We start from the raw sequence: 21,744 nt of genomic DNA, 5'->3' as shown, positions 1-21,744 counted from the left end.
CTAACCCAGAGCTTCCTTGCTCCAGCTTCAGCAGCTCTGGAATAAAATTCTAACAAACACAAAGGCTACCTTGCTCATCCCAGTTTTGCTACCACAAAACTTAGCAAAGGAGGAGAGGAGGAAAGGTCCTGGTACTACAGGTCTCAGCTCCTCATCAGGGACAGGGCTATGCCACTTGTTGGTACAAAACAAGTCAATGCACTACCCCAGGGGTTTTTCCTTATGTTCAGAGATTTCACTGCTTAGAGCACAGTAGAAGAGAGGTAATGATGACCATCAACGTTGTGTAGTTTTATTTGACATCTAAAAATCCGAAAATAAGTCAACATCAAACTACCTCCATCACCTATTAATTTCATCCTCACTGTGCAAACAAGGCAGACAGAAGAGCTCTAAGAGATGCAGACAGTGACCCTCCTACAAATCTTTATGAATGCCATTCTTGAGGCAACAAACCTCTCAGGTTCTGTCTCTAACTTGGCTGCAGAATAACTCTTCTCTCATTACAGCTCCTCTGCTCTCCAGTTACTTTTATGCAACCTAACAGTGCTGTACCTGCACAGTGTCAAACAGCCCTTACTAAAGGAACTCACAAGATCAATTCTTTTTTGTTCTTGGCACAGGGCAGCATCACAACACCCACCTCCTAGATAGGAGATCAGCATACCTCCAGCACAGAATGATACTGGCACACAGGCCTGAAATCAGCTTATCAGGGTAGTGCTGAATGCAAAGAGCCAGCTTGGATCCAAGCTAGACTGTCCTGGATTTGGAGGACTAGGAAGTGCTGGTGAGGTATCAGCAGACCTTCCTGCTCTGATTCAAAGCTTCTGGGAAAGCTTGATAGGGGCAAGACAGTTGTGTGCAATTGCTATTGCTGTGTTAGGTTCTCCAGCACACAGTAAGGCACTGGAATTGTTTTATTCCCCACTCTTCCAGTCTCCCCTTTTCTTAGATAGGGCTGAAACACAGACAGCTGCAACCTCAATCCTTTGCTGTAACAGAGTAAAATTCTAGGGCAAGAATGGATGAAAAGAGAAGTATGTTTTGGTTAGCAAGCCAAGGGAGCCTTTAGCTTTTCACATGGAAATCCAGTTTCACAAAACAGAACAGGCAACAGAGTTTCAGGCTAAAATTTAGATCTGCCCCTGCTGCAGGCACAAGAGAAACAAGCCCTGGTCACTCATGCAGGTATACACACTGCAGCTTACTATGAGACCAGCCTAGCAAAGAGCAAACAAACATACAAACAAAAACCAAGAACCAAAAAAACCCCAAACCAAAACCAAACCAAACCAAAACAAACAACAACAACAAAAAATACCAAGCACTTTTTCAGTTATTTGAGGAGTTTTTAATGTGTAGTCTGTTCATAGGCTTAAACTACTTCCTCAATAAGCCCACACAGCATTCAAGGGCAGTGAAAAGTTTGCAAGAGCATTTGTCACTTGGTCCCCCTTACCTGAGTGCTAATCAGAAAGAGGACAGTTCTTTAAGGCTAAAGCATTGGGAACAGTCAGGAAATTCTCTCCCTGTCAAGTTATTCTGCTGGTTTTGTGGACACTCAAACTGAAACTTAGTAGACCGGTGCTTCTTTAAATCTCGAGCGGACTTTACACTCCTTTAAGTCAAATGAAAACAGTCACAGAAGTTTAATATGGGTAAAACATCTCTAAGAGAACACAGAAGCATAAACTGCTGGAATACATCTTGAGAAAAAAAAAAAGACATTTCAGTAGATGATTTCTTTAATCCCACACAGCTGAGACATTTTGAAACCAGATTTTTACCAGAAAGCTGTCACTTTGCTTGTCTCCACCTCCACCCATTTCCAGGCACCACAATTCTCCCCTGCATTCCAGCTTTGGGTCAGACCATGTTCTTTGACAAAAACACAGAGTCTCTCCACTCACTCACATTAGTTTTCCCTACACAACTGGTGACACCTTTAGTGCAAGCCACACGCTGGCTGCTACCTTTAGGTCAGCAAGTAGTGTAGCACAAGAGTCAGTTCTAGGGAGGTGACAGCCACACTGCTCATTTCAGGGGTTTTACTTCAGAATAATTGTCCTGTTAGATAAGGCTGAAGCACAGACAGCTGCTACCCCAATCCTTTGCTGTAACAGAGTAAAATTCTAGGGCAAGAATGGATGAAAAGAGAAGTATGTTACAGACCTGCTAGACTCATCACTTGGTAGCTGGGGTGCATCTTCCAGTATTATTTTATCCAAAAGTAATCCAGCTCCAAGGCAGGTCTGCCATGTGAACTGAGGTACACAAGAGATCCCCTTAACTGCGTATTTTCTAAGCTGAACTACTCTGTAGGTGCACTGGTCAAAGATTAATTAATTTATAAAATACACTGCACCAGCTTGTTCTCCAAAGCATGTGTTAGTGAATGTGAGCAAGATCAGAACTCCATTCTAGTGTGATATGTAACTTACTGACAGGCAGCCAATCACACAGGGCAAGAAGTATTTGTCCACAATATCTCAAAAGTTTAGGTGATCATACATCTTAGGAAACAAGTCCAAACTACACCACATGGCTCACTGACCTTTTAAGACTACCTCAATATTTAACAAGAATTAGAAATGTTTTTCCATCAAGAAGAAATCAAGATGTTTAGGTAAGGACAACTCTTATTAACCTTTAAGCACAGTATCCTCAGAAAACACCAGCACAGAGGCTCTGAAGCACCAGTTACAAAACAAGTACTGGGCCCTTCTGTTAATGTCAGCATTGACAGAGAAGCAGAACCTTCACCTGCTGGAAATGTCAAACAGAGATGCTCAAAGCCAAAACTATGCTTGGATCAAGTGATAATAATAACAGCCATTGCCAAGCAAAAATAAAAAGCCTACACTACCTTTTATTACCTGATATTCCTACTTTACCCATCTCTGAATTTAGCTTTTTGGCCAACAATCTTTGACAAGTATGCTCACCACAGTTTTTGCTGCACAAGGATGAAAGGACAGGAAGAAAGGGAAGTATAAATACCAGAAAGATCCTGGTATCATTCTGTTTCAAAAAGCATTCTTATTTAAATAAAAGACCATTATCCAGTTTAAAAAAGCAGTATTTCTGAGAAACACTTAACAAGCTGGGGTATTTCAGTTCAGAGTTGACCCAGAGCAAGCTACATTTCACACAATAGCTTCAGAAAGAGAACACAGATGTAATCATACAATTTGCAGCTCTAGTGCAGTAAGCACAACAAGAGGCTATGTGCTCCTGTTCAGCAATCATTTCAGAAATACCATTATAGGTGCATCTAAAATAAACACTGTACAGAGAGCAACAGTTGAAACACGGAGGTTTCAATCAAAAATATGCATTTATCCAGAGCATTCATTACTCTTCCAGGCTACTAAACATCCTTTCAATGCCAGTCAACCCCCAACTCTGTCCTCCTAGCCCCTTCCTACTCCAAGAAAGTTTGGAAAAGTCAAAAGGAATAAAGGCAGCAGCTAAGAGGTTAGAGAGCATGTGCTATCAGCACAGGGGGTTCATCTTGAACATTTCTGGGAAACAAGTGGAAGAGAATTACTGATGCTCCTCTAGCTTTGCAGCCCAGAGCTGATAACACAGCATGATTCACACTCATTTTGAAAACTGTCACATTCCTCCTCCCTCCTTCATCACAGAAGTAGTGAAGCACACCAAAGTGCTACATTTATTGCAAGTTTACTTTGAATCTCAAGAAGGTAACAAGTTTAGAGGGGGTCATATAATTAATCTGACTTGCTGTGGAAGAAAAAAGAGATACTTTAAATTATGATTAAATTAATATACTCACTGAAGCAACACAAAATGAGAGATCTCAGCTACCTAGGAAATGATGTCATCTTCACCATCGAGTCTGATATAGCAGAAAATATGTTGGTAGAGCTGGTAGTGTTGTTATGGTCAGTTTGGGGGTTGTTTGGTTTTTTTTTATTTTAGAGGAGAATAAGTCACAGCTTTGCTAGAGTCATGCAATAATTCAAAAGCAACTCACCAGCTCAGATTTAGCTTTTTTGATTAACTGCAAGTGCTCACCACCTTGTTCTACCTTGCAGCACCTTGCAAGGACCTGGCTGGGTTGGGCTGAGCCTGCTTGGACACCAGGTCCTGTCCCCAGCCTCAGTGCCCCAACCAACAGGATGCCTGGCAGCAGCCAAAGCACCAAGTGTTCTGGCTCAACAGATGCAGATTTTCCCACAAAGCAGGGTTTCATTTTTTTTTTCCCCAAGAGAAACCTGCTAGCTCTACTGCTAACATGCTATTAAGACCACTACTAATGCATTATTCTCACTTACAAGCAGAGCACAGCAACAGCAGCTTAGCCCCACTGTAGATCTTTGTTTTAGTCATTCAACAACATCCATCTATGAAGCTTTGTATCCTTTAAATACTATTTTACACTTTTAAGAGTTTAAAAGCATCTCTGAAAACACAGCCAAATCAACAAACATCTTCATCTTTAATATGCAACATTTAAAAGTTCTGAAGTGTCGATTTTGTAGCTTAGGGCAACATCTAACACATCTCAGGCTGCTTTTCCAGGAGAGTTTGCACAGAAGCCTAAGCAAAGAGTCCCAGTAACCAGGTAAAATGAGAGATTGGCCCTTTAGTTAGAAAATAGTAAGGAAAAAAAGCTTATCTGGTAATAAGTAGTTCGACTTTCAGAGATACTTGTAAATGCCAGATCTTAATCCCAAAGGCAACCACAGGTTCTGATCTGCACAATATAATGTACATTTTCCTTGGTGTCTGAGTAAAACCCTGAGAACATGCTGCTTACAGCCAAAATTGATTACTACACAACTATTTTCTGACCAGTCTAAAATTAGGAAAAAAAAACCAGAAAAAAGAAAAAGGGGTGAAAAACATCTTTAAATTACTACCTGCTATACCTTTTGTCAAGGTGAAAGCTCAAGAATTAGATGTTAATTGGTAGACTGTAAAAATAAAGTTTAAGAAGAAAGAAATCCACAAGAGTGCATTACTTAAATAACAATCTGCATTTAAAGTTCAGAACAGTGGCAACTGCTCTTCCTATAGAATTTTTTTTGGTAGCCTACATTCTTAAATAAAATCAGGGACACAGGCATGCAAAAAATAGAGAAGAAAAGAATTGCTAGAGACTGGAGACATCCAGAATCTTCTCACAGGGCTGTTGGTCTAACACAGCTCTCCCCTCCAAAAGCACAGATCTCCAAAAGGCAAAGTCACCAGGTACAGAAATTACTTTTTCCCCATTTGATTCCATCTGTCTGACATATGAAAACACTGTAAGAGACAACACTACATTTTATCCTTTTTCACAAAACTACAGAACACCATCCCTGCAAATCACAGTTCTTTTTGGCAAGCTTCTTCCAAAACTATGTAAGGGTGAACATCCTGCAACATTAATTAGTTCTTTCCATTATTAGAGTGAGACAATCAGCATTTAGCCCCGTATTAGCTTTTATTTAGGTTAAAAAACCCTAATAAGTGCTCATTTTCAAGGTATCACAGAAGTATTTTGCACATACTTCAGCTACATCACAAAGCCAGGTTACAAGGCCTACACTAACCACACAAAAGGGGAGGAAGCAGCCAGTAAAGATTACACGTGGCAGGAACCACCAACTTCACAAAGCCCCTTCCTTCTTCCAGAACATCTCACTACAAAAAAACACAACTAGGCAGATCCAATTCAACTCTTTGATACCACATTTTAAGCTTCTATTTTTAAAATAAAAGCAACCTTTGCACCGAGGATGAGTTAAGCCTCTTAGCACAAACATATCTCCTTTCGTCTCGTTTATCCTGTAGTCTTAAGGGCTTACATCTTAGAATGTGTCCGAGATCAAATAAAGAATAAAATAAAAAGATGAAAAAATAAATTGCTACCGTAGCTGTGATCAAGAGATGCTGGTTTCCATTCAAGGTCTCTGGCTTCTTGTCAATAATATGAAGCACCAACACACTTCAGATGAAGTAACAAGCTTTTAGTTTGCAGATTCGTGTAGAAACAGAATCAAATACTTCATTAACACTTAACCAGCAACACAGACTGCCCCTTCCCATGAAGACAGACTGGTGGTGAAAGCACAAGTTCAAGTATTTAACTAACTTCAAAAATTAATGATAAAAAACACAGTCAAGAAGAGTTCAGTCCATCATATACATCAAGTTAATTTCTCAATTGCCATGCCATTTAAAATAACTTACTTTCAAAAACTTTTAGCACCTTTTTTTTTTGCATGAACTTGAATTCTTCAAGAGCTTTCTATTTCAGAATGCACCATATGATTTCCTTTACAAAAATGAGTTACCCTTATTACTGTTTTGTTTTTTTTTAAAGGGTACATTATTATGCACAAAAATGCTCAGTGTGGTGCTTTCTCCTGTCACCAGTTCCTGCAAGAGGGTATTCACTACACCTCACAAACAAAATCCAGACAGCAAGAAGCAATCATTCAGGAAAGAGGGAAAGAAGATCAACATGCTTTACACTGCCTAATATGTTGCCTCTCCAGAAAGACAATGTGCATTTCACAGGATGCTCTCTATTAGAACCTGTTTAGTACCTTTTTTAAGCTAAAAGGATCTACAACACTTTTATTTCCTGCTTGCTACAGGGATGTCAACTGCCAATTCCTAAGCCTTAGTAAAATAAGATTTTTAGATTTATTTTTTTTTTTACATTTTGAGAGACATGTAACTGCAGTATATAGATAGGTAACTATCACCTGCACCAACAAGAACCTTTTAGTTGTCTTTGGCCTCACTTGCCCAATTACAAAGTCGATGTTTGGTTTTTAAAAACTGACCTTTTCGTATGCATTAACATAGAGCACACACCCTGCATTCAAAGACTTAGACTGATAAGGCAATTAAGCAGAAAGGAGCAGGTAAAAACTGGTGGGGGATTCTCAAACAGTATTAAGTAGATTTTGTTCTGTCCTTGAAAAGAACTGGACAATCAGGATGTGCATGAGTGCTCCTTACACAATTAAGTGACTCCTGTTACTCTAAATTCCTTGAGTAATGAAGAAGAGTAATTGTTGGCTTTAACTTGCTAGCCATTTATGCTGAAAGTCCTGAAAATACACAAATTCCATGACAAAGCACAAACCAAACACAGTGGAAGACATATTGCAAGACTGGAGAAGATGTGTGCTTAGTACTTCACAGGCAAGGGAAGATGGTAGTGTTCAGAAATAAAAATGTATCTACAACTGACTCAAAACATGCAGGGTGCTAAAACAGGAATGGCTTTCTCTGCTAAGCAAACACAGACCATAATCTTCTGAATTTGTTATCAAAACCAGACACTGTGTATTCTACATAAGTTTCATCTAGTTCTTCAGTACTATGTCCTGCATGGCTTCTTCTATCATTCCAGCAATGCTTGGCCAGTAGGTTCACTAAGTACATACATTTTTTACAGCATATCTGGAGAGAAAGATAGGCCTCTCCCATTCACCTCAGTCTTCTTCCCCTTTTGCATCTCTGTGATATCAGCTTCCTTCCTGCCCCTGCAGCTCCTATCTGCCTTGCACCAAACCATTCTGCCTCCACACTTCAACCACCAGCTCGTAAACTCCAACTATATTTCCAGCTGTTCATACATCCTTTTCACAACAGCACAGGTCAGACCACCAAGTATGAGCATTTGCCAGAAGCCAGACCTTTGACGTGTAAAACTGACGGGGTTTGAAGTCTCAAGGTTCCTGTAAAAGCCTAATCAATTTAAGATTATTCTGTGGATTTGCTACAGGTCAGCTGGCTAGGAATTTCTTTCTTGACAAAAGTTAAAACACAAATGCTTTTCCTATCACCTCAGGCAGCGTTCCTGAAGGTCTCTGCCTCAAACCCAACAGGTTTCACGGCTGGGTTTCTCTTTGTCCCTGCAGCTCAGGGTCAGGGGCTCTGATTTCATTTCTTCCAGAAACAGACAAATAGATCTGACATCTCTGTTTGGCAGCAGAGCACGTTTGCCACCTCCCTTTGCAGAGCCAGTGGTAATTGGTTATATTCTACACCAGCATCTATGTGAAATCAGACTTTTAAAATGCAGGCAAAAGCTTTTGTGTGACTAAAAAACTGAGCTAGAAAAGTTAAGACTCCCTGCATCAGACTTTATGAACTCCCGGTTTTGAAGCACTCTTTTAATATCATAAGTGATCAGGTTATTTACATATAGTAAATACTTTTAAGAGCCTTCTACTAATCCTATTCCATCTCTAAGGTATCCTGATCCAACAGCAAAATTAAAGGTCACTAAGCTCAACCCTAATGAGAATTTCAGGGAAACAGGGAAGGTTGCTCAGAATCCATCACTGAGAGCAGCTTCCACAAGAGAGCTCTTCAGCAGAGAAACATATGTACTGACTAAGAGGGAACAGCAACAGAACTGGAAGGCATCCTATCTACCAGTCCCAGTTTGCATTTCTCAAACAGCAAAGTGTTTCACATACATTACATTAAGGATTCTCAGACAGCTACATACATATTCCTGCAGTCAAATTCATGGAGCCTATTTTTATAGTGCAGTCACAACTCTCTCTGCAATTCAGTATTACACAAAACAAAAAAATGCATTTCATTTCAAATTCAGCAGAGTAAACCTAACTTAAGTCCTCTCAGCTCTTACTTGTGACCAGATCATTTATGAAGGTCATACTGGAGAGATTCACAAGAATCTAAAACAAAAGCCATACTTCTGTGACCCTATCATAAACAATATTCCTCAAGCACTGAGAAAAGGGCAGCAGCCAGATATAAGTCACAAGGGAACAGGGCAGTCTAGTTAATCAATAACTTCACATAAGACCACCATTGTTTGGTTTTATTTGCCTGGGCCTGAACTAGTCATTTGGAGCACAAATCCACAAGTGGACCACCAGCTGCAGGATGTGAGATTTCAAAAAAAATCAAGAATGAAAAAAAACCCCAAAGAGGTAAACCCTGCTTTCTTTTTCAAAAAATTGTCTTAGGCAGAAATTTTGGTATGAGCTCCATTTACAGATAATCACAGAATGGTTTGGGTTGAAAGGGACCTTTAAAGATCACGTTGTTCCAACCCCTCTGCCATAGGCAAAATCTAGGTAGACGTTGCTGAAACCTTACTCCCTCTTTTCTGCATCACTGGAAAGCAGCAAAAGCTTGGGAGAAGGAGGCAGCTGAGAAGACCCTTTCCTTCTCCCCATTCTTCTACTTCAGGAAAAAAACAAATCAAATGGCTTAAGATATGTCCATTTACACCACGGCATCTACTTAGGTGTAGAGAAACACATATTTGGTATATGGAATAAAGCAGCTGAGGATGATAAAAAGTTTGTGTGATTTCAAAAAAAGCAACTGGGCAAACACACAGAAAAAGCCACAGAAGACTACTACTGGCATATCAACCCCCAGCACAGGTCTCTGAACTGCAAACTGTGGGAGTTTTGGAAAGTGACCTGCAGAACTGTCAGTAATATGCTTGGCCAGGTCCCATCCTCCTCCCCAGGCATTTGGTACCAGCCACGTTTTGCAGAAATGGATGAGACTGAGACACTCATCTGCAAAGTACTGCAAAGCCAGGTCAAAGCACAGATGGAATGGAGCAAGCTCCAAGTTCAACCAATAATCCACAAGTATCAAGTCTTTAAAACAAGGACATATCAGGTACCAAATTCATTGGAACATAGAACACACTTATCTTAGACAGAAGGCCAAGAGCACAAAAACACTGTGCCAAACAATAAAGCTGTTCTTAAAGCCCTTTTTCTCACCCAATAGAACTGAATACACATGGGGAGGGAATTCCTTCAATACCTAAATTTAAGCACTAACATTTTAACTGTAATAGACACCTGACACATACCACTACAGGTCTCAGCAGCTACCCAAGCACAATCAAAATGGGCTGGCTTCAAGGCTGCTAGCATGCTACTGGCCTGAGACACACTCACTATATAGCATCCTATTACTATTTTAATATAAAGAGTGGAGAAAAAACTTATATACAGTATAAATCTAAGGTTGAACATTCTCATTCCCTGAAACAACACACTGTTTATTTTTCCTTCCTACTCCCTAAAACAAGCCTGACCCAACTTTCAAAAGAACTTACATCTATCTTTTCAATGACTTATTCAGAATCATATCATTAGGCAACTTTATACACTTCATAACATGCTTTTAAAATAATGAATATTTGTCTCTTATTGGAGAGCATTTTGGAAGCAAATCAAGGGTTGTAAATGGCTGCATAATTACTGTCACAAATCACCATCTATAGATTACGTAACAAGAGGAGCAAAGCAGCTGACAGGGTTCCAGAGGCATTTGCTGCAGAAGTGGAACTGAGATTCCTACCACTCCCATCTCTGTCCCCATCTTCCCAGGACAGCACTCTGGCTTCTCCTTAGGACCAAGCCACCATGGCTCTTCGCTGAGTCACACTGCAAACCCAGAGACTAAATAATCCCATTTTTAAAAAGTAAAACAGATCTATAAGCTGGCATTTAAAAAGAGGAGCATCTAGGAGAGGGTCACAGGTCTCAAAGAATTTCAAACTCTCTGTACTGAGCACAGTACCAAAAACATCATCTTCCTTGCACAGATTTTATGAAAGCACTAGTGCAACAGTAGGATCTTTTCACTTAACACCATGATCTGTGTGATGTTTTCTTGATACATTCCTGTCCAAAAGTAAAACAGCACTTTTTTATTTAAAAAGTTTCAAGGCTACAGATTAAAAATATCTGAAATAAAACCAATGCACTCATCTCAGAGTTACCCTTGCTCCAAGCTCAAGTTTTTGTAATGTCTCTGCCTTCTGGGCAGTCTGAAGTCCACACAACAAGATTTCCCTCAAATACTACAGGGTAAACCTAAGAACTATCTGTGAGATATATAACTTAATTGGTATAAATAATTAAAAAACCAAGAGGATAGAACAGCCACTAACCCAAAATCGGCCACTACTGCACATATTTGGAAAGCAGACCTGCAAAACACATTCACTCGACAAGTTTGTTTCCTCATTCTCTAAATCTAGGGATAAAGTAACTATAACAGCATAGCAAAGAAACTATATTTTTTCTCTTACAAGCACATTTTGTAAGGTTTAGAGAATCCAGCCCAGACCTGAAAGTTTTCCTGGTGTAACTATGGTTGCCAGATAACACAACACAAGGGCATCATAAATACTATTAAGAGGTTTTGAGGGGAAGAATCATGTTGTTGCTGTGAGGCTTTCCCTACTCAGGATGACAGCCTAACCACACTAATTTATGCCATAACCTATCAGTTAAAGTAGAGCTGTGATAATTACTACAAACACAGGTTTATTGGATCTGCAGTCTGTTCCTACACAAGGTACCAAGATTTGAAAAAAATATTTTAAGATTGTTTAGGGTCCACTTTAAAAATCAGTATGCTGAATGCAGAGTAATAATTTTCCAAGAGGAGACACTGGCAAGTTACAAGAACCACAATGCTCTTTTTCCCTTGGCTGTTTACTGTATGTCACACATGATTTTATACTGCAATGTGTATCACATAGTCCCATTTATTACAATTACTATTTAGTAAGACTGAGGACAGTCAGATCTTCGTTACACAGATGCTCATAAAACATCAGGATCTTCCCCAGCAAATCTGAATATATATATATATATATGGTAAAAACCTGTAGCATTACCACACAAACGTCCAGAAGAGTATTTTTTTATTAAATCACCAGTATGCTTACTGTGACTGTGTTGGGAAAGTCTTTCTCAAACACAAGAAATCAACAGTTAACACTGATGAATCAGATGCAGGTTCTGCATGCAGACACAAACATGGTCGGGGAAAAAGATGCGTGCAATATGCCTAAAAATCCTGACCAAGACAAACCTAAGTTTTCTTTGACAGACAGTGGGTTTCTGTAACTCAAGAAAGATGGTTTCCAGTCACAGAAAGAGGATGACTTCCACACCTTCATCTGAGGAAATGAAAGGTGCAATAACAAAAAAAAAAAAGTCACTTCTGTCACTTCAGTAAGGAGACTGTACTTTTTAGCTGTGTAAATACATTGCTGATGAAAGGAGCCAAGATTCATAGCTCTTGATAATTAAGTTTCCTCATTATGAGATGTGGACAGGCCGCATCAGTAAGCACAGTTATTTTTTACTTCTTTTCTGAAGTTTTAGCTGGGGCACCTAGGAAAGGTTTTCATCTTTTCTGTTATTACATGTTAATAATTTTTACATGAACCTCTTGGGCCTTCATAGTACAGGTCTAAGGCCCAAGATCACTATACAGCAAACACAATCCTAATCCAGGACTATTCCTGATGATTCTGAAGCACCTATTAGATACTTCCCTGGGGAATACTTTATTTCAGCTTTATTTCATTTAGATTAAGTCAGACAGCAAGCTGAGGGCTACAAATTAAGGGACGTACTCTTGCCATCCCCTCGTGGCACAGTCGAGGTGATCAATGCCATGGCCCCACTTGCCTCACTCTTGAGGATCGAGCAGAGAGGGGCAGAGCAGCCCAGGAGGCAGCCCCCACCTCCGCCCCCTTACACAGAGCCGGTGCGGGTTACACCACACGGAAAAGGGATGGGGCGTGGGGGGATGGCCCCCAACATCCACACTGCCTCTTCTTCTGCTCCGGTTCTTGCCTCACAGAACCGGAAAGCAGCCCCTGGTGCTTCCGTCCCGACGGGAGGGGCCCCGCGGCGGCACTCAGGCGGGGGTCCCGCAACCTTGGGGAGGCGATGCCTCCTGCCCTACAGCCCCGCAGCCCCCGGGACACGACCTCGGCTGAGGGGGGCTTAAAACGGAAGGGAAAGAGGCCGGGACACACGGCGGAGGCCCGAGGAGAGGCGCGAGCCCCGCCGGAGCCGCCGTCTCACGGGAGGCGGGGGAGGAACGGCCGGGGAAGGCGGAGCAGGGCCGTCCGCCCGCCTCCCTCGACACGCCGGGGCGGTGAATCACGCTCCGGTCCGTCTCCTCCCCCCCCTCCTCCATCTCAGCAGCGCCCTCAGCCTCTCTCCTCCATACAAAAGCAAAATGTCCGCCATCTTCACAAGCTGCTGCTGCCGCCGCCGGGCCGGACGGGGCTGCGCCGCCCCGCAGCCACACCAAGGGCGGCCCCACGGCGGGCCCGGGGCGGCTGCGAGGGTCCGGGGGCGGCTGCGGGGAGGGGGTTATTACCTTGATGCAATAGGGCGGCTCGTCGAAGGTAACCAGCATGTACCTGTCGCCGCGGCTGGCCGGGTCCCGGGCCCGCAGCTGCGGAAAGAGCGGAGAGAAGCGGAGTGAGCGGGCGAAGGGGGCGACCGGGGGCGGCGGCGGCCCCTCCCTTGCCCAGCACTCACCTTCATGAAGATCTCCACGGCGCCCTTGGCGATGTCCAGGTAGCTGGTGCCCAGATACGCCCGCTGGTTCATGGAGGCGGACGTGTCTATGAGGAAGAGGAGGATCGGCATGGTCCAGGCAGAGCCCCGGCCCGCCGGGCACCCTGCAGGGAGGAGGGGAAGGGGGAGCGGCTCTCTGGCTCCCCCGGGCCGGCCGGCCGCTTGTCTGCTGGCCTCGGTTCGCTTCGGTTCGGCTGGGCTCGGTCCGCTCAGCTCCGGCTGCGGCCGCTGCGGCTCGTTACTGAGCTGCCTGTGTTCGCCGAGTCTCAACTTCTCTTCCCTGAGCTTTCAGCAGCACCATGTGACCAGCGCGCACGCCATTGGCTGACAATTATTCCCTCATTTGCATATTCATGGCGGAGAAGGGGAGCGGGAGGGGGAGGGGAGGGAGGCGACGACGACGCCGACAGGGCCGCTCCGCGCGCGCGCGCCGCACCTGTCATCACCCCCCCCCAACTCCCTCATCCCCCGCCCCTCTACGGGGTTCCCCACCCCGTGCCCCAGGGGCCGCCCCGCCCCGCGGGGGCTCCCCCGGGAGGGAGGGAAAGAGGGAAGGGAGGGAAGGAGAGGGAAAGAGGGAGGGAAAGAGGAAAGGACGGAGGGAAAGAGGGAGGGAAAGAGAGAAAGAGGGAAGGAGGGAGGGAAAGAGGGAAGGAGGCAGGGAAAGAGGGCGCCCGCTGGCGGCACCGCCTCACGGCAGAGCCCTCCCCCCCGCTCCCCGGGCACGGTCCCGCCGCTGCAGCCCTCAGACGCCAGGCAGCCGGCGGCTGCCTCACACCTGCACACCGCGGGCTGGCTCACCCTGTGCCTCGGTGCCCACACGGCAGAGAGGTGGTACCGGGCAACGGGGTGAAGCGGCTCAGCTAATCACCCGGTGATATAATCGCTCCGGTTCTGATGTTAAGAGGTTTCACTTAAGCAGTAAATCCGCAGCTCTACACGTGCCGTGGTTTTCCTGTCAGGTCGCGGCCATCTTCCAGCGGCGGTGGCTGTGCCGGGGGCTCCTGTCGTGGTCCTGGTGTGCTCCTGGGTCCTGCGTGCAAAAATAAAACAAAACCCTGAAGTATTTCCTGCCACTCAGGTGGAGGAGGGAAAAAAAAAGTCTCAGTCTGAAAGAGGGGATCAAGGTGTCCCTCTCTGAGGGAAAACGCTGAGACCTGGGGTCGGGCTGAGGAAATATTTAGTACTGCGTCTCCCTGTGAATGCTTGTTGGCTTCCAGGATTGAATCCAACAAACACAAAAGCATTAGGAATGTTTAAAATAATAAAAAGGAAACTTATATTTTCTAATTATAATATTTTTCAAATATATTCAAAGGCTTTTTCACAGGTTTGGGGTTTTTTGCCGTTTGAACAAGAGTCAGTTTCAGTTTTCACTTTGTTTTTTTAAGGATTTAAACAATCCTGTTCTTGCACAACACCTCAGGTAACTTCTAAAATCTCCATTGCAAAGAATTATGAAATGCAAATGTTTGTAAATTAGTGTTGCCCATCTTGATCATAGTACTTGGAGATGTGAATTAATTTATTTCAGAGATTTTGTCGCCAAAAAAGCCCCACCATCTGAATACAGGACAGTGGCAATCCTCCCCACTGATTTTAGAAATAATGCTGTCTTTTCAAAAATCCTCTGTGAATATTTTTTTCTTATAACATTATCAAATTATTATAGTGAACCAAGAGTGGACAAATTAACAGTTGTAAAGCAGATCATTTTAAAAACAAATACTGTCAAACTTGGAGACCACCCCAGGTCCCCTGTGTATGTGTGGCTGCAACCGGGATTTCTGAATTTTAAGTGATCGGAGCAGAAATGGCAGCAGAGATAAACAGATAAATATTTGAGCCAGCATGAAAGAAATGGGTTTTGAATCTCTACAGATAAGACAAGAAGTGCAGATACTTTTTTTTTTTTTAATATTGCAGGTTAGTCTGGAAAGCCAGCTCCTGGAGAGGAACGGATTTGAGTGAATGGAAACTGAAGTGTTGGTGGAAGTTGCCAGCTGCTACTGCTGGTCCCTGCACAGAGAACTTGATGAGGGCACCTATACATTTCTCTCACACCCAACAGATGAAGTCAGGGACTAACTTTTGACTCCAGCTGACCTCAGCCAATTCCAACCTGCAACGTGAGGCCCCGGGTCCCACAGAGTCCTCGAGTCAGACTCTGTGCAATGCTGAACAATTACAAGTTCATCCCCTTGCTGTGGGTTTTACTCACCACAGACTGACAGTTACCTGGAAGCCACTTCAGTCACAACCAAACATTGTATTTAAAGGTTAAGACAAAACTCCTGTTTCCCGTTTCAGATGCTGACCTTTCCAAGGGCAGTAGCAGGCAAGGTTCATATCCTCTCCCACTCTCTCTTTGCCTTTTGGAGCCTGGTCCTGTGGGAAACCACAAAAGCTGAAGATTAGGATTTCTCTGGGCACAATGAAAGACATATTTAGTTTAATGAGACTTTTTTTTATTCCTGAAAAGACACCACCATTGTAATCTGCATTCTGCTTCTCCATCCAGTTTTTGTTTGTGATGCAGCTGTGGCAGGAGACATTTGCTAATAGAGATTACAAAATGTTGTTGGCTTTTAATTGAAATAACACTCATGTACATTTCTTCAGCTGCAATGGTTAAAGAAGTTGCCTCTATGGGGAAATTAATCAGAACAGCTACTGCAGATTAAGCTCTCCTGTATTTCAATATTTTGACATAGCTCCTGTGTAAATATTCTGTCCCACAGTAAAAAGGAACATAATTCTGGAAGAATTTCAGCCCATTTCTGACAGACCAGTGGTACTTTTCCCTATTGTGCTGCTAAGTTGCTAATTTTCTATTCCTCACTCTAACACAGCTTAACATCCAAACTGTTACACAGGTAACATTAAACTGTTACCTTTAACAGGATTTTCTCTCTAACAATCTTCCTTTCTTCTTAAGGCTTTTATATTTGTTTCATCTGTTCCTTTTTTCTCACTGAGCTGCTCTCTGACCTGACCTGTGAGACAGGAGCCAGGCTCCTCTGGGCTCAGCAGGAGGTCAGCTTGGCACTGCTGAGCCACCTGAATTTGGGGCACACCTGATACCTTAGTCAGAAGTTATCTACTTCAAATCTGGATCAACAGCTAAACCCTTCAAACCTCCCTCTGCTTCTGTGGTTCAGTCTTGGTCCTGTAACACAGCTGCCCTGGTGGCTTTCCTGCTTGGTTTAAAAGGCTTCAAACCAGAGCACAAATATTTATTGGTCAATGGCTATAAAATTGATGATTAATCCATCCATGAGTTGGGAGGTGTTACTCCTAACACAGGAACTGCCACCAGAGCTAAGGGACCTGACTGGCACCACACAAGATGCCATTTTCAGTGCCACAGTGAGAATTCAGAAGTGTTTAGCTCTTGGGCAGCCTCAGATACACTGCCCATTTCAGAGAAATGAAATCCCCTCTTTACACAAAGAATTGGAGCACAGCTGAACTCCAGTATGAAAAGTAAAAATTGTGCTACATTGTGCTTCTCCTTCACAGCTTCAGTAACTATGTGGCAGAGCAAGAATACAGAGTTATGTTCAAGATGGCAAGAGGTGACCAAATTCAAGTCCTTTGATATTTTGTGCTGGATGAGGACTGAATTTCCTCACCCATCAGCACTTATCTGTTCTAAAGACAGAAGCTGGAAAAGGCTGAGCTGTTTCTGCCAGGGTGGGTGTCACACAGCACCTCCTGGGGAAAAAAAAAAAAAAAAGGCAAACAGTATTTTTCAGAATATTGCTGAGCAGCTTTTTTTTTTTTTTTTTTTTTTTTTTTGCCTATTTTGTAACTGCACTGTGAACTTCTACAAAATTGTAACTCCTTACAGATTTCTGCCCCTTTCACTTGCTCTGTCTCCTTTCTGCAGTCAAGACAAGCAAACATTTTGGAGTCTGATCCAAAACTTGACTTTGGGGAGCCTGAGTTTGCAGCTTGGAGGGCAGTAACAGAACCTGGTGCCAATCAGGTGCCAATCCCGTGGGCCATCAGACTTTATGTAATTCTTCTGTGGAGGTGTGCACCTTAATTTAGTTTCACAGGCTTCAGGGAATTCAGGAATTCCATTTTCAACTAAAGGAAGAGACTACAGATACATCCTCTGACCATAGAACATTTATGGCTGATTTATTGACTGTGCATCAATACTACACTGTAACTGCCATATTTAACCACACAAAGAGAAAGCTGCATGCTCAGGAAAACAATTCAGGGCAACTGAAATTTAATTTGTCTTCCATGCACTGCAGAAAAAGAGGCCTCTTAGCAAAGGGGCAGAGTCCCCCTCCCCAGCACAGGGGTGAACTCTCTGCTGTGCACAGGACAGACCTTTCCTCTTTATGCAAAGTTTTTGTCAGCACAGCTGACACTGCACGTGGTGCAAAGGTGAAAGCCAGATCACCCCAGCCTGCACAACAGCAGATACAGATCAACTCCCATTTTGCTTTGAAGACCACTGAAAAGGGGATGAGAAAGAGATTGGTTGCCTAAGATGGTGAATCATTTTGCAGCAATAGTAGATAAGCAAAATTTCTGACAAAATGTCTCCCAGGGGACATAAAATGAATTCACAAAGCAGCACTTTGACCAGCAAACCAAGCTGGAACAAATTTCCAGACAGGCAAGGCTTTCCACATGAGGGCTGGTTTCAAAGTCCAAGTGTCTCTCCAGAGAAGAAACAACTTTCAGAATAAAAGTTTGAAAAACGTCCTGGCTACTGAAAAATAAACCAAAGGTTTATTGGCAAGTTTAGCAGACCAGGGAAATCAGTTCCCCTATAGGTGAAGTTGACAAAAATAATCTTGCACATACCTATGCATATGCAGAGAGAGAGAAAACTGTCCTGGTTTGGACCAGGATAAAGGTGATTTTCTGTCTTGTACTTTTGTTTTTAGCTAAGTTTCTTGTAAGTAGTTGCACTTGCAGAAATTAACAGCAAGTTTCTCAGACAGTGTGTGCTTCTAGGATTGATAACACTTGATGTTTATAGTTACTGCTAGAGACTGGTGTGCAGAGCCAAGGACACTGCTCAGCTCTGAGGAAAACATTTTACCGTCCAGGAGGATACAGAGGTCCCACCTGAGCCCTCCTTTGGGGAGGAACAGACAAGAAAGATGCCAGAATTGACCAAACAGAGTATTCCATCCCATATACCTCACTCTCAGTATAAATTTGAGGAATCACGAGGGCCAGGCCATGATTTCTGGATTTCCTGTTTTCCTGCTTCCCTTCCTTCACCCGGCATCCTGGAAGGATCCCGTCCGTTCCTCTGCCTGTGGTCCTGATCCGTGCCAGCCCATATCTGTGTGTTCCTGCCTCCGGTTCCCAACTGCTGCCGACTCCAGGAGTCCAGCCTGGACTTTCCCAGGGCTGCCCTACAGCCTCGGTGGTGACGTGAGAGTTATTGGGAGAGAGGGGGGAGGAATGTGGTATCCATTTTCCTGTATATTTGTATATATTTAGAAATTTTTCCTATTTATCATTACTGTTTCATTAAAGTTGTGTAGTTTAGTTTCCAACCCATAAGTCTCTCTCCCTTATTCTCTCTCCTTTCTCTGTCAAGGAGAGAGAGAGATTAATAGAGAGCGTCTGTTATTCGGTTTAATCGCCGGGCCAGTGTTAAACCGTGACAAAAACAAAGCAAATAACATCAGAACAATGTAGTGGGTGCCTCAGATCCAAGACCCTACATGTCCCACCAAGTTCTCCCCAAATAAAGATTTATCATCTCTCTTTTATAAATGCTGGGAGACAGCAGGACTTTCTCTGCAGGTGAAAAGAAAGGAAAAAGAGAGATTTTTGGCTGAGGCCGTGATTTTTGCCCCAGCCAGTCACAGCTGTGGGAAGCAGGGGCTCACAGGGATGCTCCAACCTTTAGGTGCATTTGAACTGACATCCAGCCAAGAACAGAGAAATTCCCAGTTACTTCTTTTTACTGGTCTTATGCTAAGTGTTGCTAAGTTGTACCCAAGAATTAAGCCAAATCAGCTTGGGATCTTTAGATGAAAGTCACTATTAAAAAAAAAAAAATAACCCAGAGTATTATCCCTGTGGAAATCAAGAATATAAATTAATGTGCAAAGTAGCAGGATTTGGGTTTTATTACATTCTACAAGGTAAAAGATAAACACAGGATAAAATTTTCATTTCTAAGGAAAACTACATCCTTCTGAGTTTCTGAGACTAAGAGCCATGAATGCAGTGTATGGTTGCCAGAAGCAATACCTGAAAACACACATTTTTAAATAGGCTGGAGCCAGCAGGGACTGATTAGGAAAGTTTGGGTACACAGATTTGTGTCACCAAGTGAGAAGTGGACATTGTGTCATCTGTTACCTACCAGCAGTTCTTTTATGGCAAAGAAAACTCCTGCTGTATGGGGACCTGCTCCAGACTGACAGGATTCACCATGAAGGGAAAGTCACACTTGGCTGCTTGACTTCTGGACACAGTTATGATTTTTGGTATATATGTGGCTTGTCTGCAACAGAAATTCTCCCCAACAGGGAAAGTTTATCTGACCTGGCTGTGCACTCCACATCCTGCTCCTGCTTGACCCAAAATGACCCAAACCCTGCGTCGAGTCCCAAGGAACATCAGCCCTTGTGCAAATTCATCAGGCTTTGATTTTAACTGCAAGTCATTTTTCAGCTCTCAGCACCCTCTTACCCCACCAGGAACACCAGGGACACCCACTGTCCCCACTGGCATAGCACCTTGTGTCTCAAAAAAACAAAATTAGAGATAGTCTGTCTTCAAAATAGGGAGGGACACCACACCACGAGGCTTCAACTTTGTGCTGCAGGCACCTGAAATCAAGTTACTTGTTGCAAACTGGAAATCTGATATATTATTTAGGGATTAACATTTTCAACATCACCTTAATGGATCAGCATCACCTTACTGAAACCAAACTCTCTCATGACATCAGTGTGTTTATGTTATTACCATTTAGTTGCCAAACACCCCCCCCAAAAGAAAAACACCTACTTCAGAAAACACTGTGCAGTGAAAGTGATGCATTTTACCACGAGCATTTTTTCACAAAATATTTTTCTTTTTCCTTAATGGAATATTTAATTCTAATATGTATTTGTCATTGAAGACTTACAGAAGTGCACAGAGATATCTACTTGCAGCATAAATTTTGTGCCACCTGAGCTCTCACTGTTTCTGCTACAGACCTTCACCCCCATCTTCCATGGGTACCTGGCCTTCCAACCTTGGTTTCCCCAGCTACACAGGAGTTTATTTTGTTGTTTTTACAGTTTTTTTTTTCCCCAAAACTGCTCAAAAGTGTGCCGAGCCCTCACTGAAGGGTGAGAGAAATCAACCCTGCCCTGCAGTTCTCACAAGCTAATTGCAGCCATGATCTAATGAGTGGGTGGGACAGGAGAGGAAGGTCTGAGCAACACTGGTGAGATTAGAATGAAACTCAGCAAGAAGTGTGTGCATGGGAGAGTGGAAGAAAGATCCTTTCATTCTGCAATAAGAATTTTTTTTATTTTATATATATATATATATATAAATAACAAGGAAGAGGAAGCTAAGGGTCATCTCCCTGAGCTATCTGGTAAGTGTTAGGAAGAAACAAGCTTCCAAGAAGGGCTCAGGCAAGCACACAACCTTGCTTTGGGAGACCACCTCTCCGTGTAGAGGCATGAAAAAAGGAGGTGGCAGGAGCAGATGGCACAGTGCTGCAATGCAGGTCAGATGGGGAATCCAAAGAACTGAGACACAGCAGCAGGAAATAGGTGTGCTTGGACACAATGGGGTGGGGGAAAATGGCACAGATTGGAAGAGATGTGTGACTCTGCCAGGCTGAAAGGGCAGCAAGAGGTTCCCTGGAGATGTCTACAGCAGGATCTGAAGATGATTGCATTTGCCTCTCTCAAATAGAGTACTTATGGCAGATAAGAACATAGACATTGTGAATAAAAATGGACTAACCTTTTATTCCTCTGTTTCAGAAGATATATGCACCATAGAAGAGATCAGGCTTATTCTTGACTAAGTCGAGGAAAAAAAAAATTACTTTTTCTGGAGTCATCTTTGTTCCTGCTTAGTGCTGCTGACCTTGCTCAGCAGAGACTGAATTTCTCAGATCCTGATCTTGTCACTTCCTTGCACTCACTTGATTTTGTGTATTAATGCTGAAGGTTTGTTTGCAGCAAAGGAGAACTTCAAATCCAGTCATTTCTCCTGTTTGTTTACTTGTCATCTGCTCTTACATCATCTAGAGATGAATACAACCTCAAACTGGAGAGGGTTACAAGAACAAAGTTTTCACATCCTTTCAGAAGTTTTTGGCAATTTCTAGAAAATGAAAGTAGTTATTTTG

The 21,744-nt window shown here is 43.1% G+C and overlaps 1 protein-coding gene across 6 annotated transcripts in view; it reads right to left on the bottom strand.

Moving 5' to 3' along the window:
• LOC103528359 (integrator complex subunit 6-like) overlaps window positions 1-13,670 on the bottom strand; it is a 39,978-nt gene extending 26,308 nt beyond the window's left edge. For 4 of the 6 annotated variants that reach the window (XR_003987470.1, XM_030449006.1, XM_030449008.1 and 1 more), the window contains exons 1-2: window positions 13,344-13,669; window positions 13,180-13,257 (exon numbers count right to left, since the gene is read on the bottom strand). Coding sequence is in view for 4 of the 6 variants with exons in the window: in XM_030449006.1 (XP_030304866.1) it covers window positions 13,180-13,257; window positions 13,344-13,454 (189 nt within the window). In the remaining 2 variants the exon portion in view is untranslated. Of the gene's footprint in view, window positions 1-13,179; window positions 13,258-13,343 lie in introns of all 6 variants that reach the window. The other 2 variants (XR_003987469.1, XM_030449007.1) reach the window with 2 other exon arrangements.
• Window positions 13,671-21,744: the final 8,074 nt, after the last annotated feature.

The sequence above is a fragment of the Calypte anna genome, chromosome 4 (genome assembly GCF_003957555.1).
Source record: "Calypte anna isolate BGI_N300 chromosome 4, bCalAnn1_v1.p, whole genome shotgun sequence".
In the NCBI taxonomy this organism is placed as follows: domain Eukaryota; kingdom Metazoa; phylum Chordata; class Aves; order Apodiformes; family Trochilidae; genus Calypte; species Calypte anna.
This window is presented reverse-complemented; position numbering and strand designations above follow the sequence as displayed.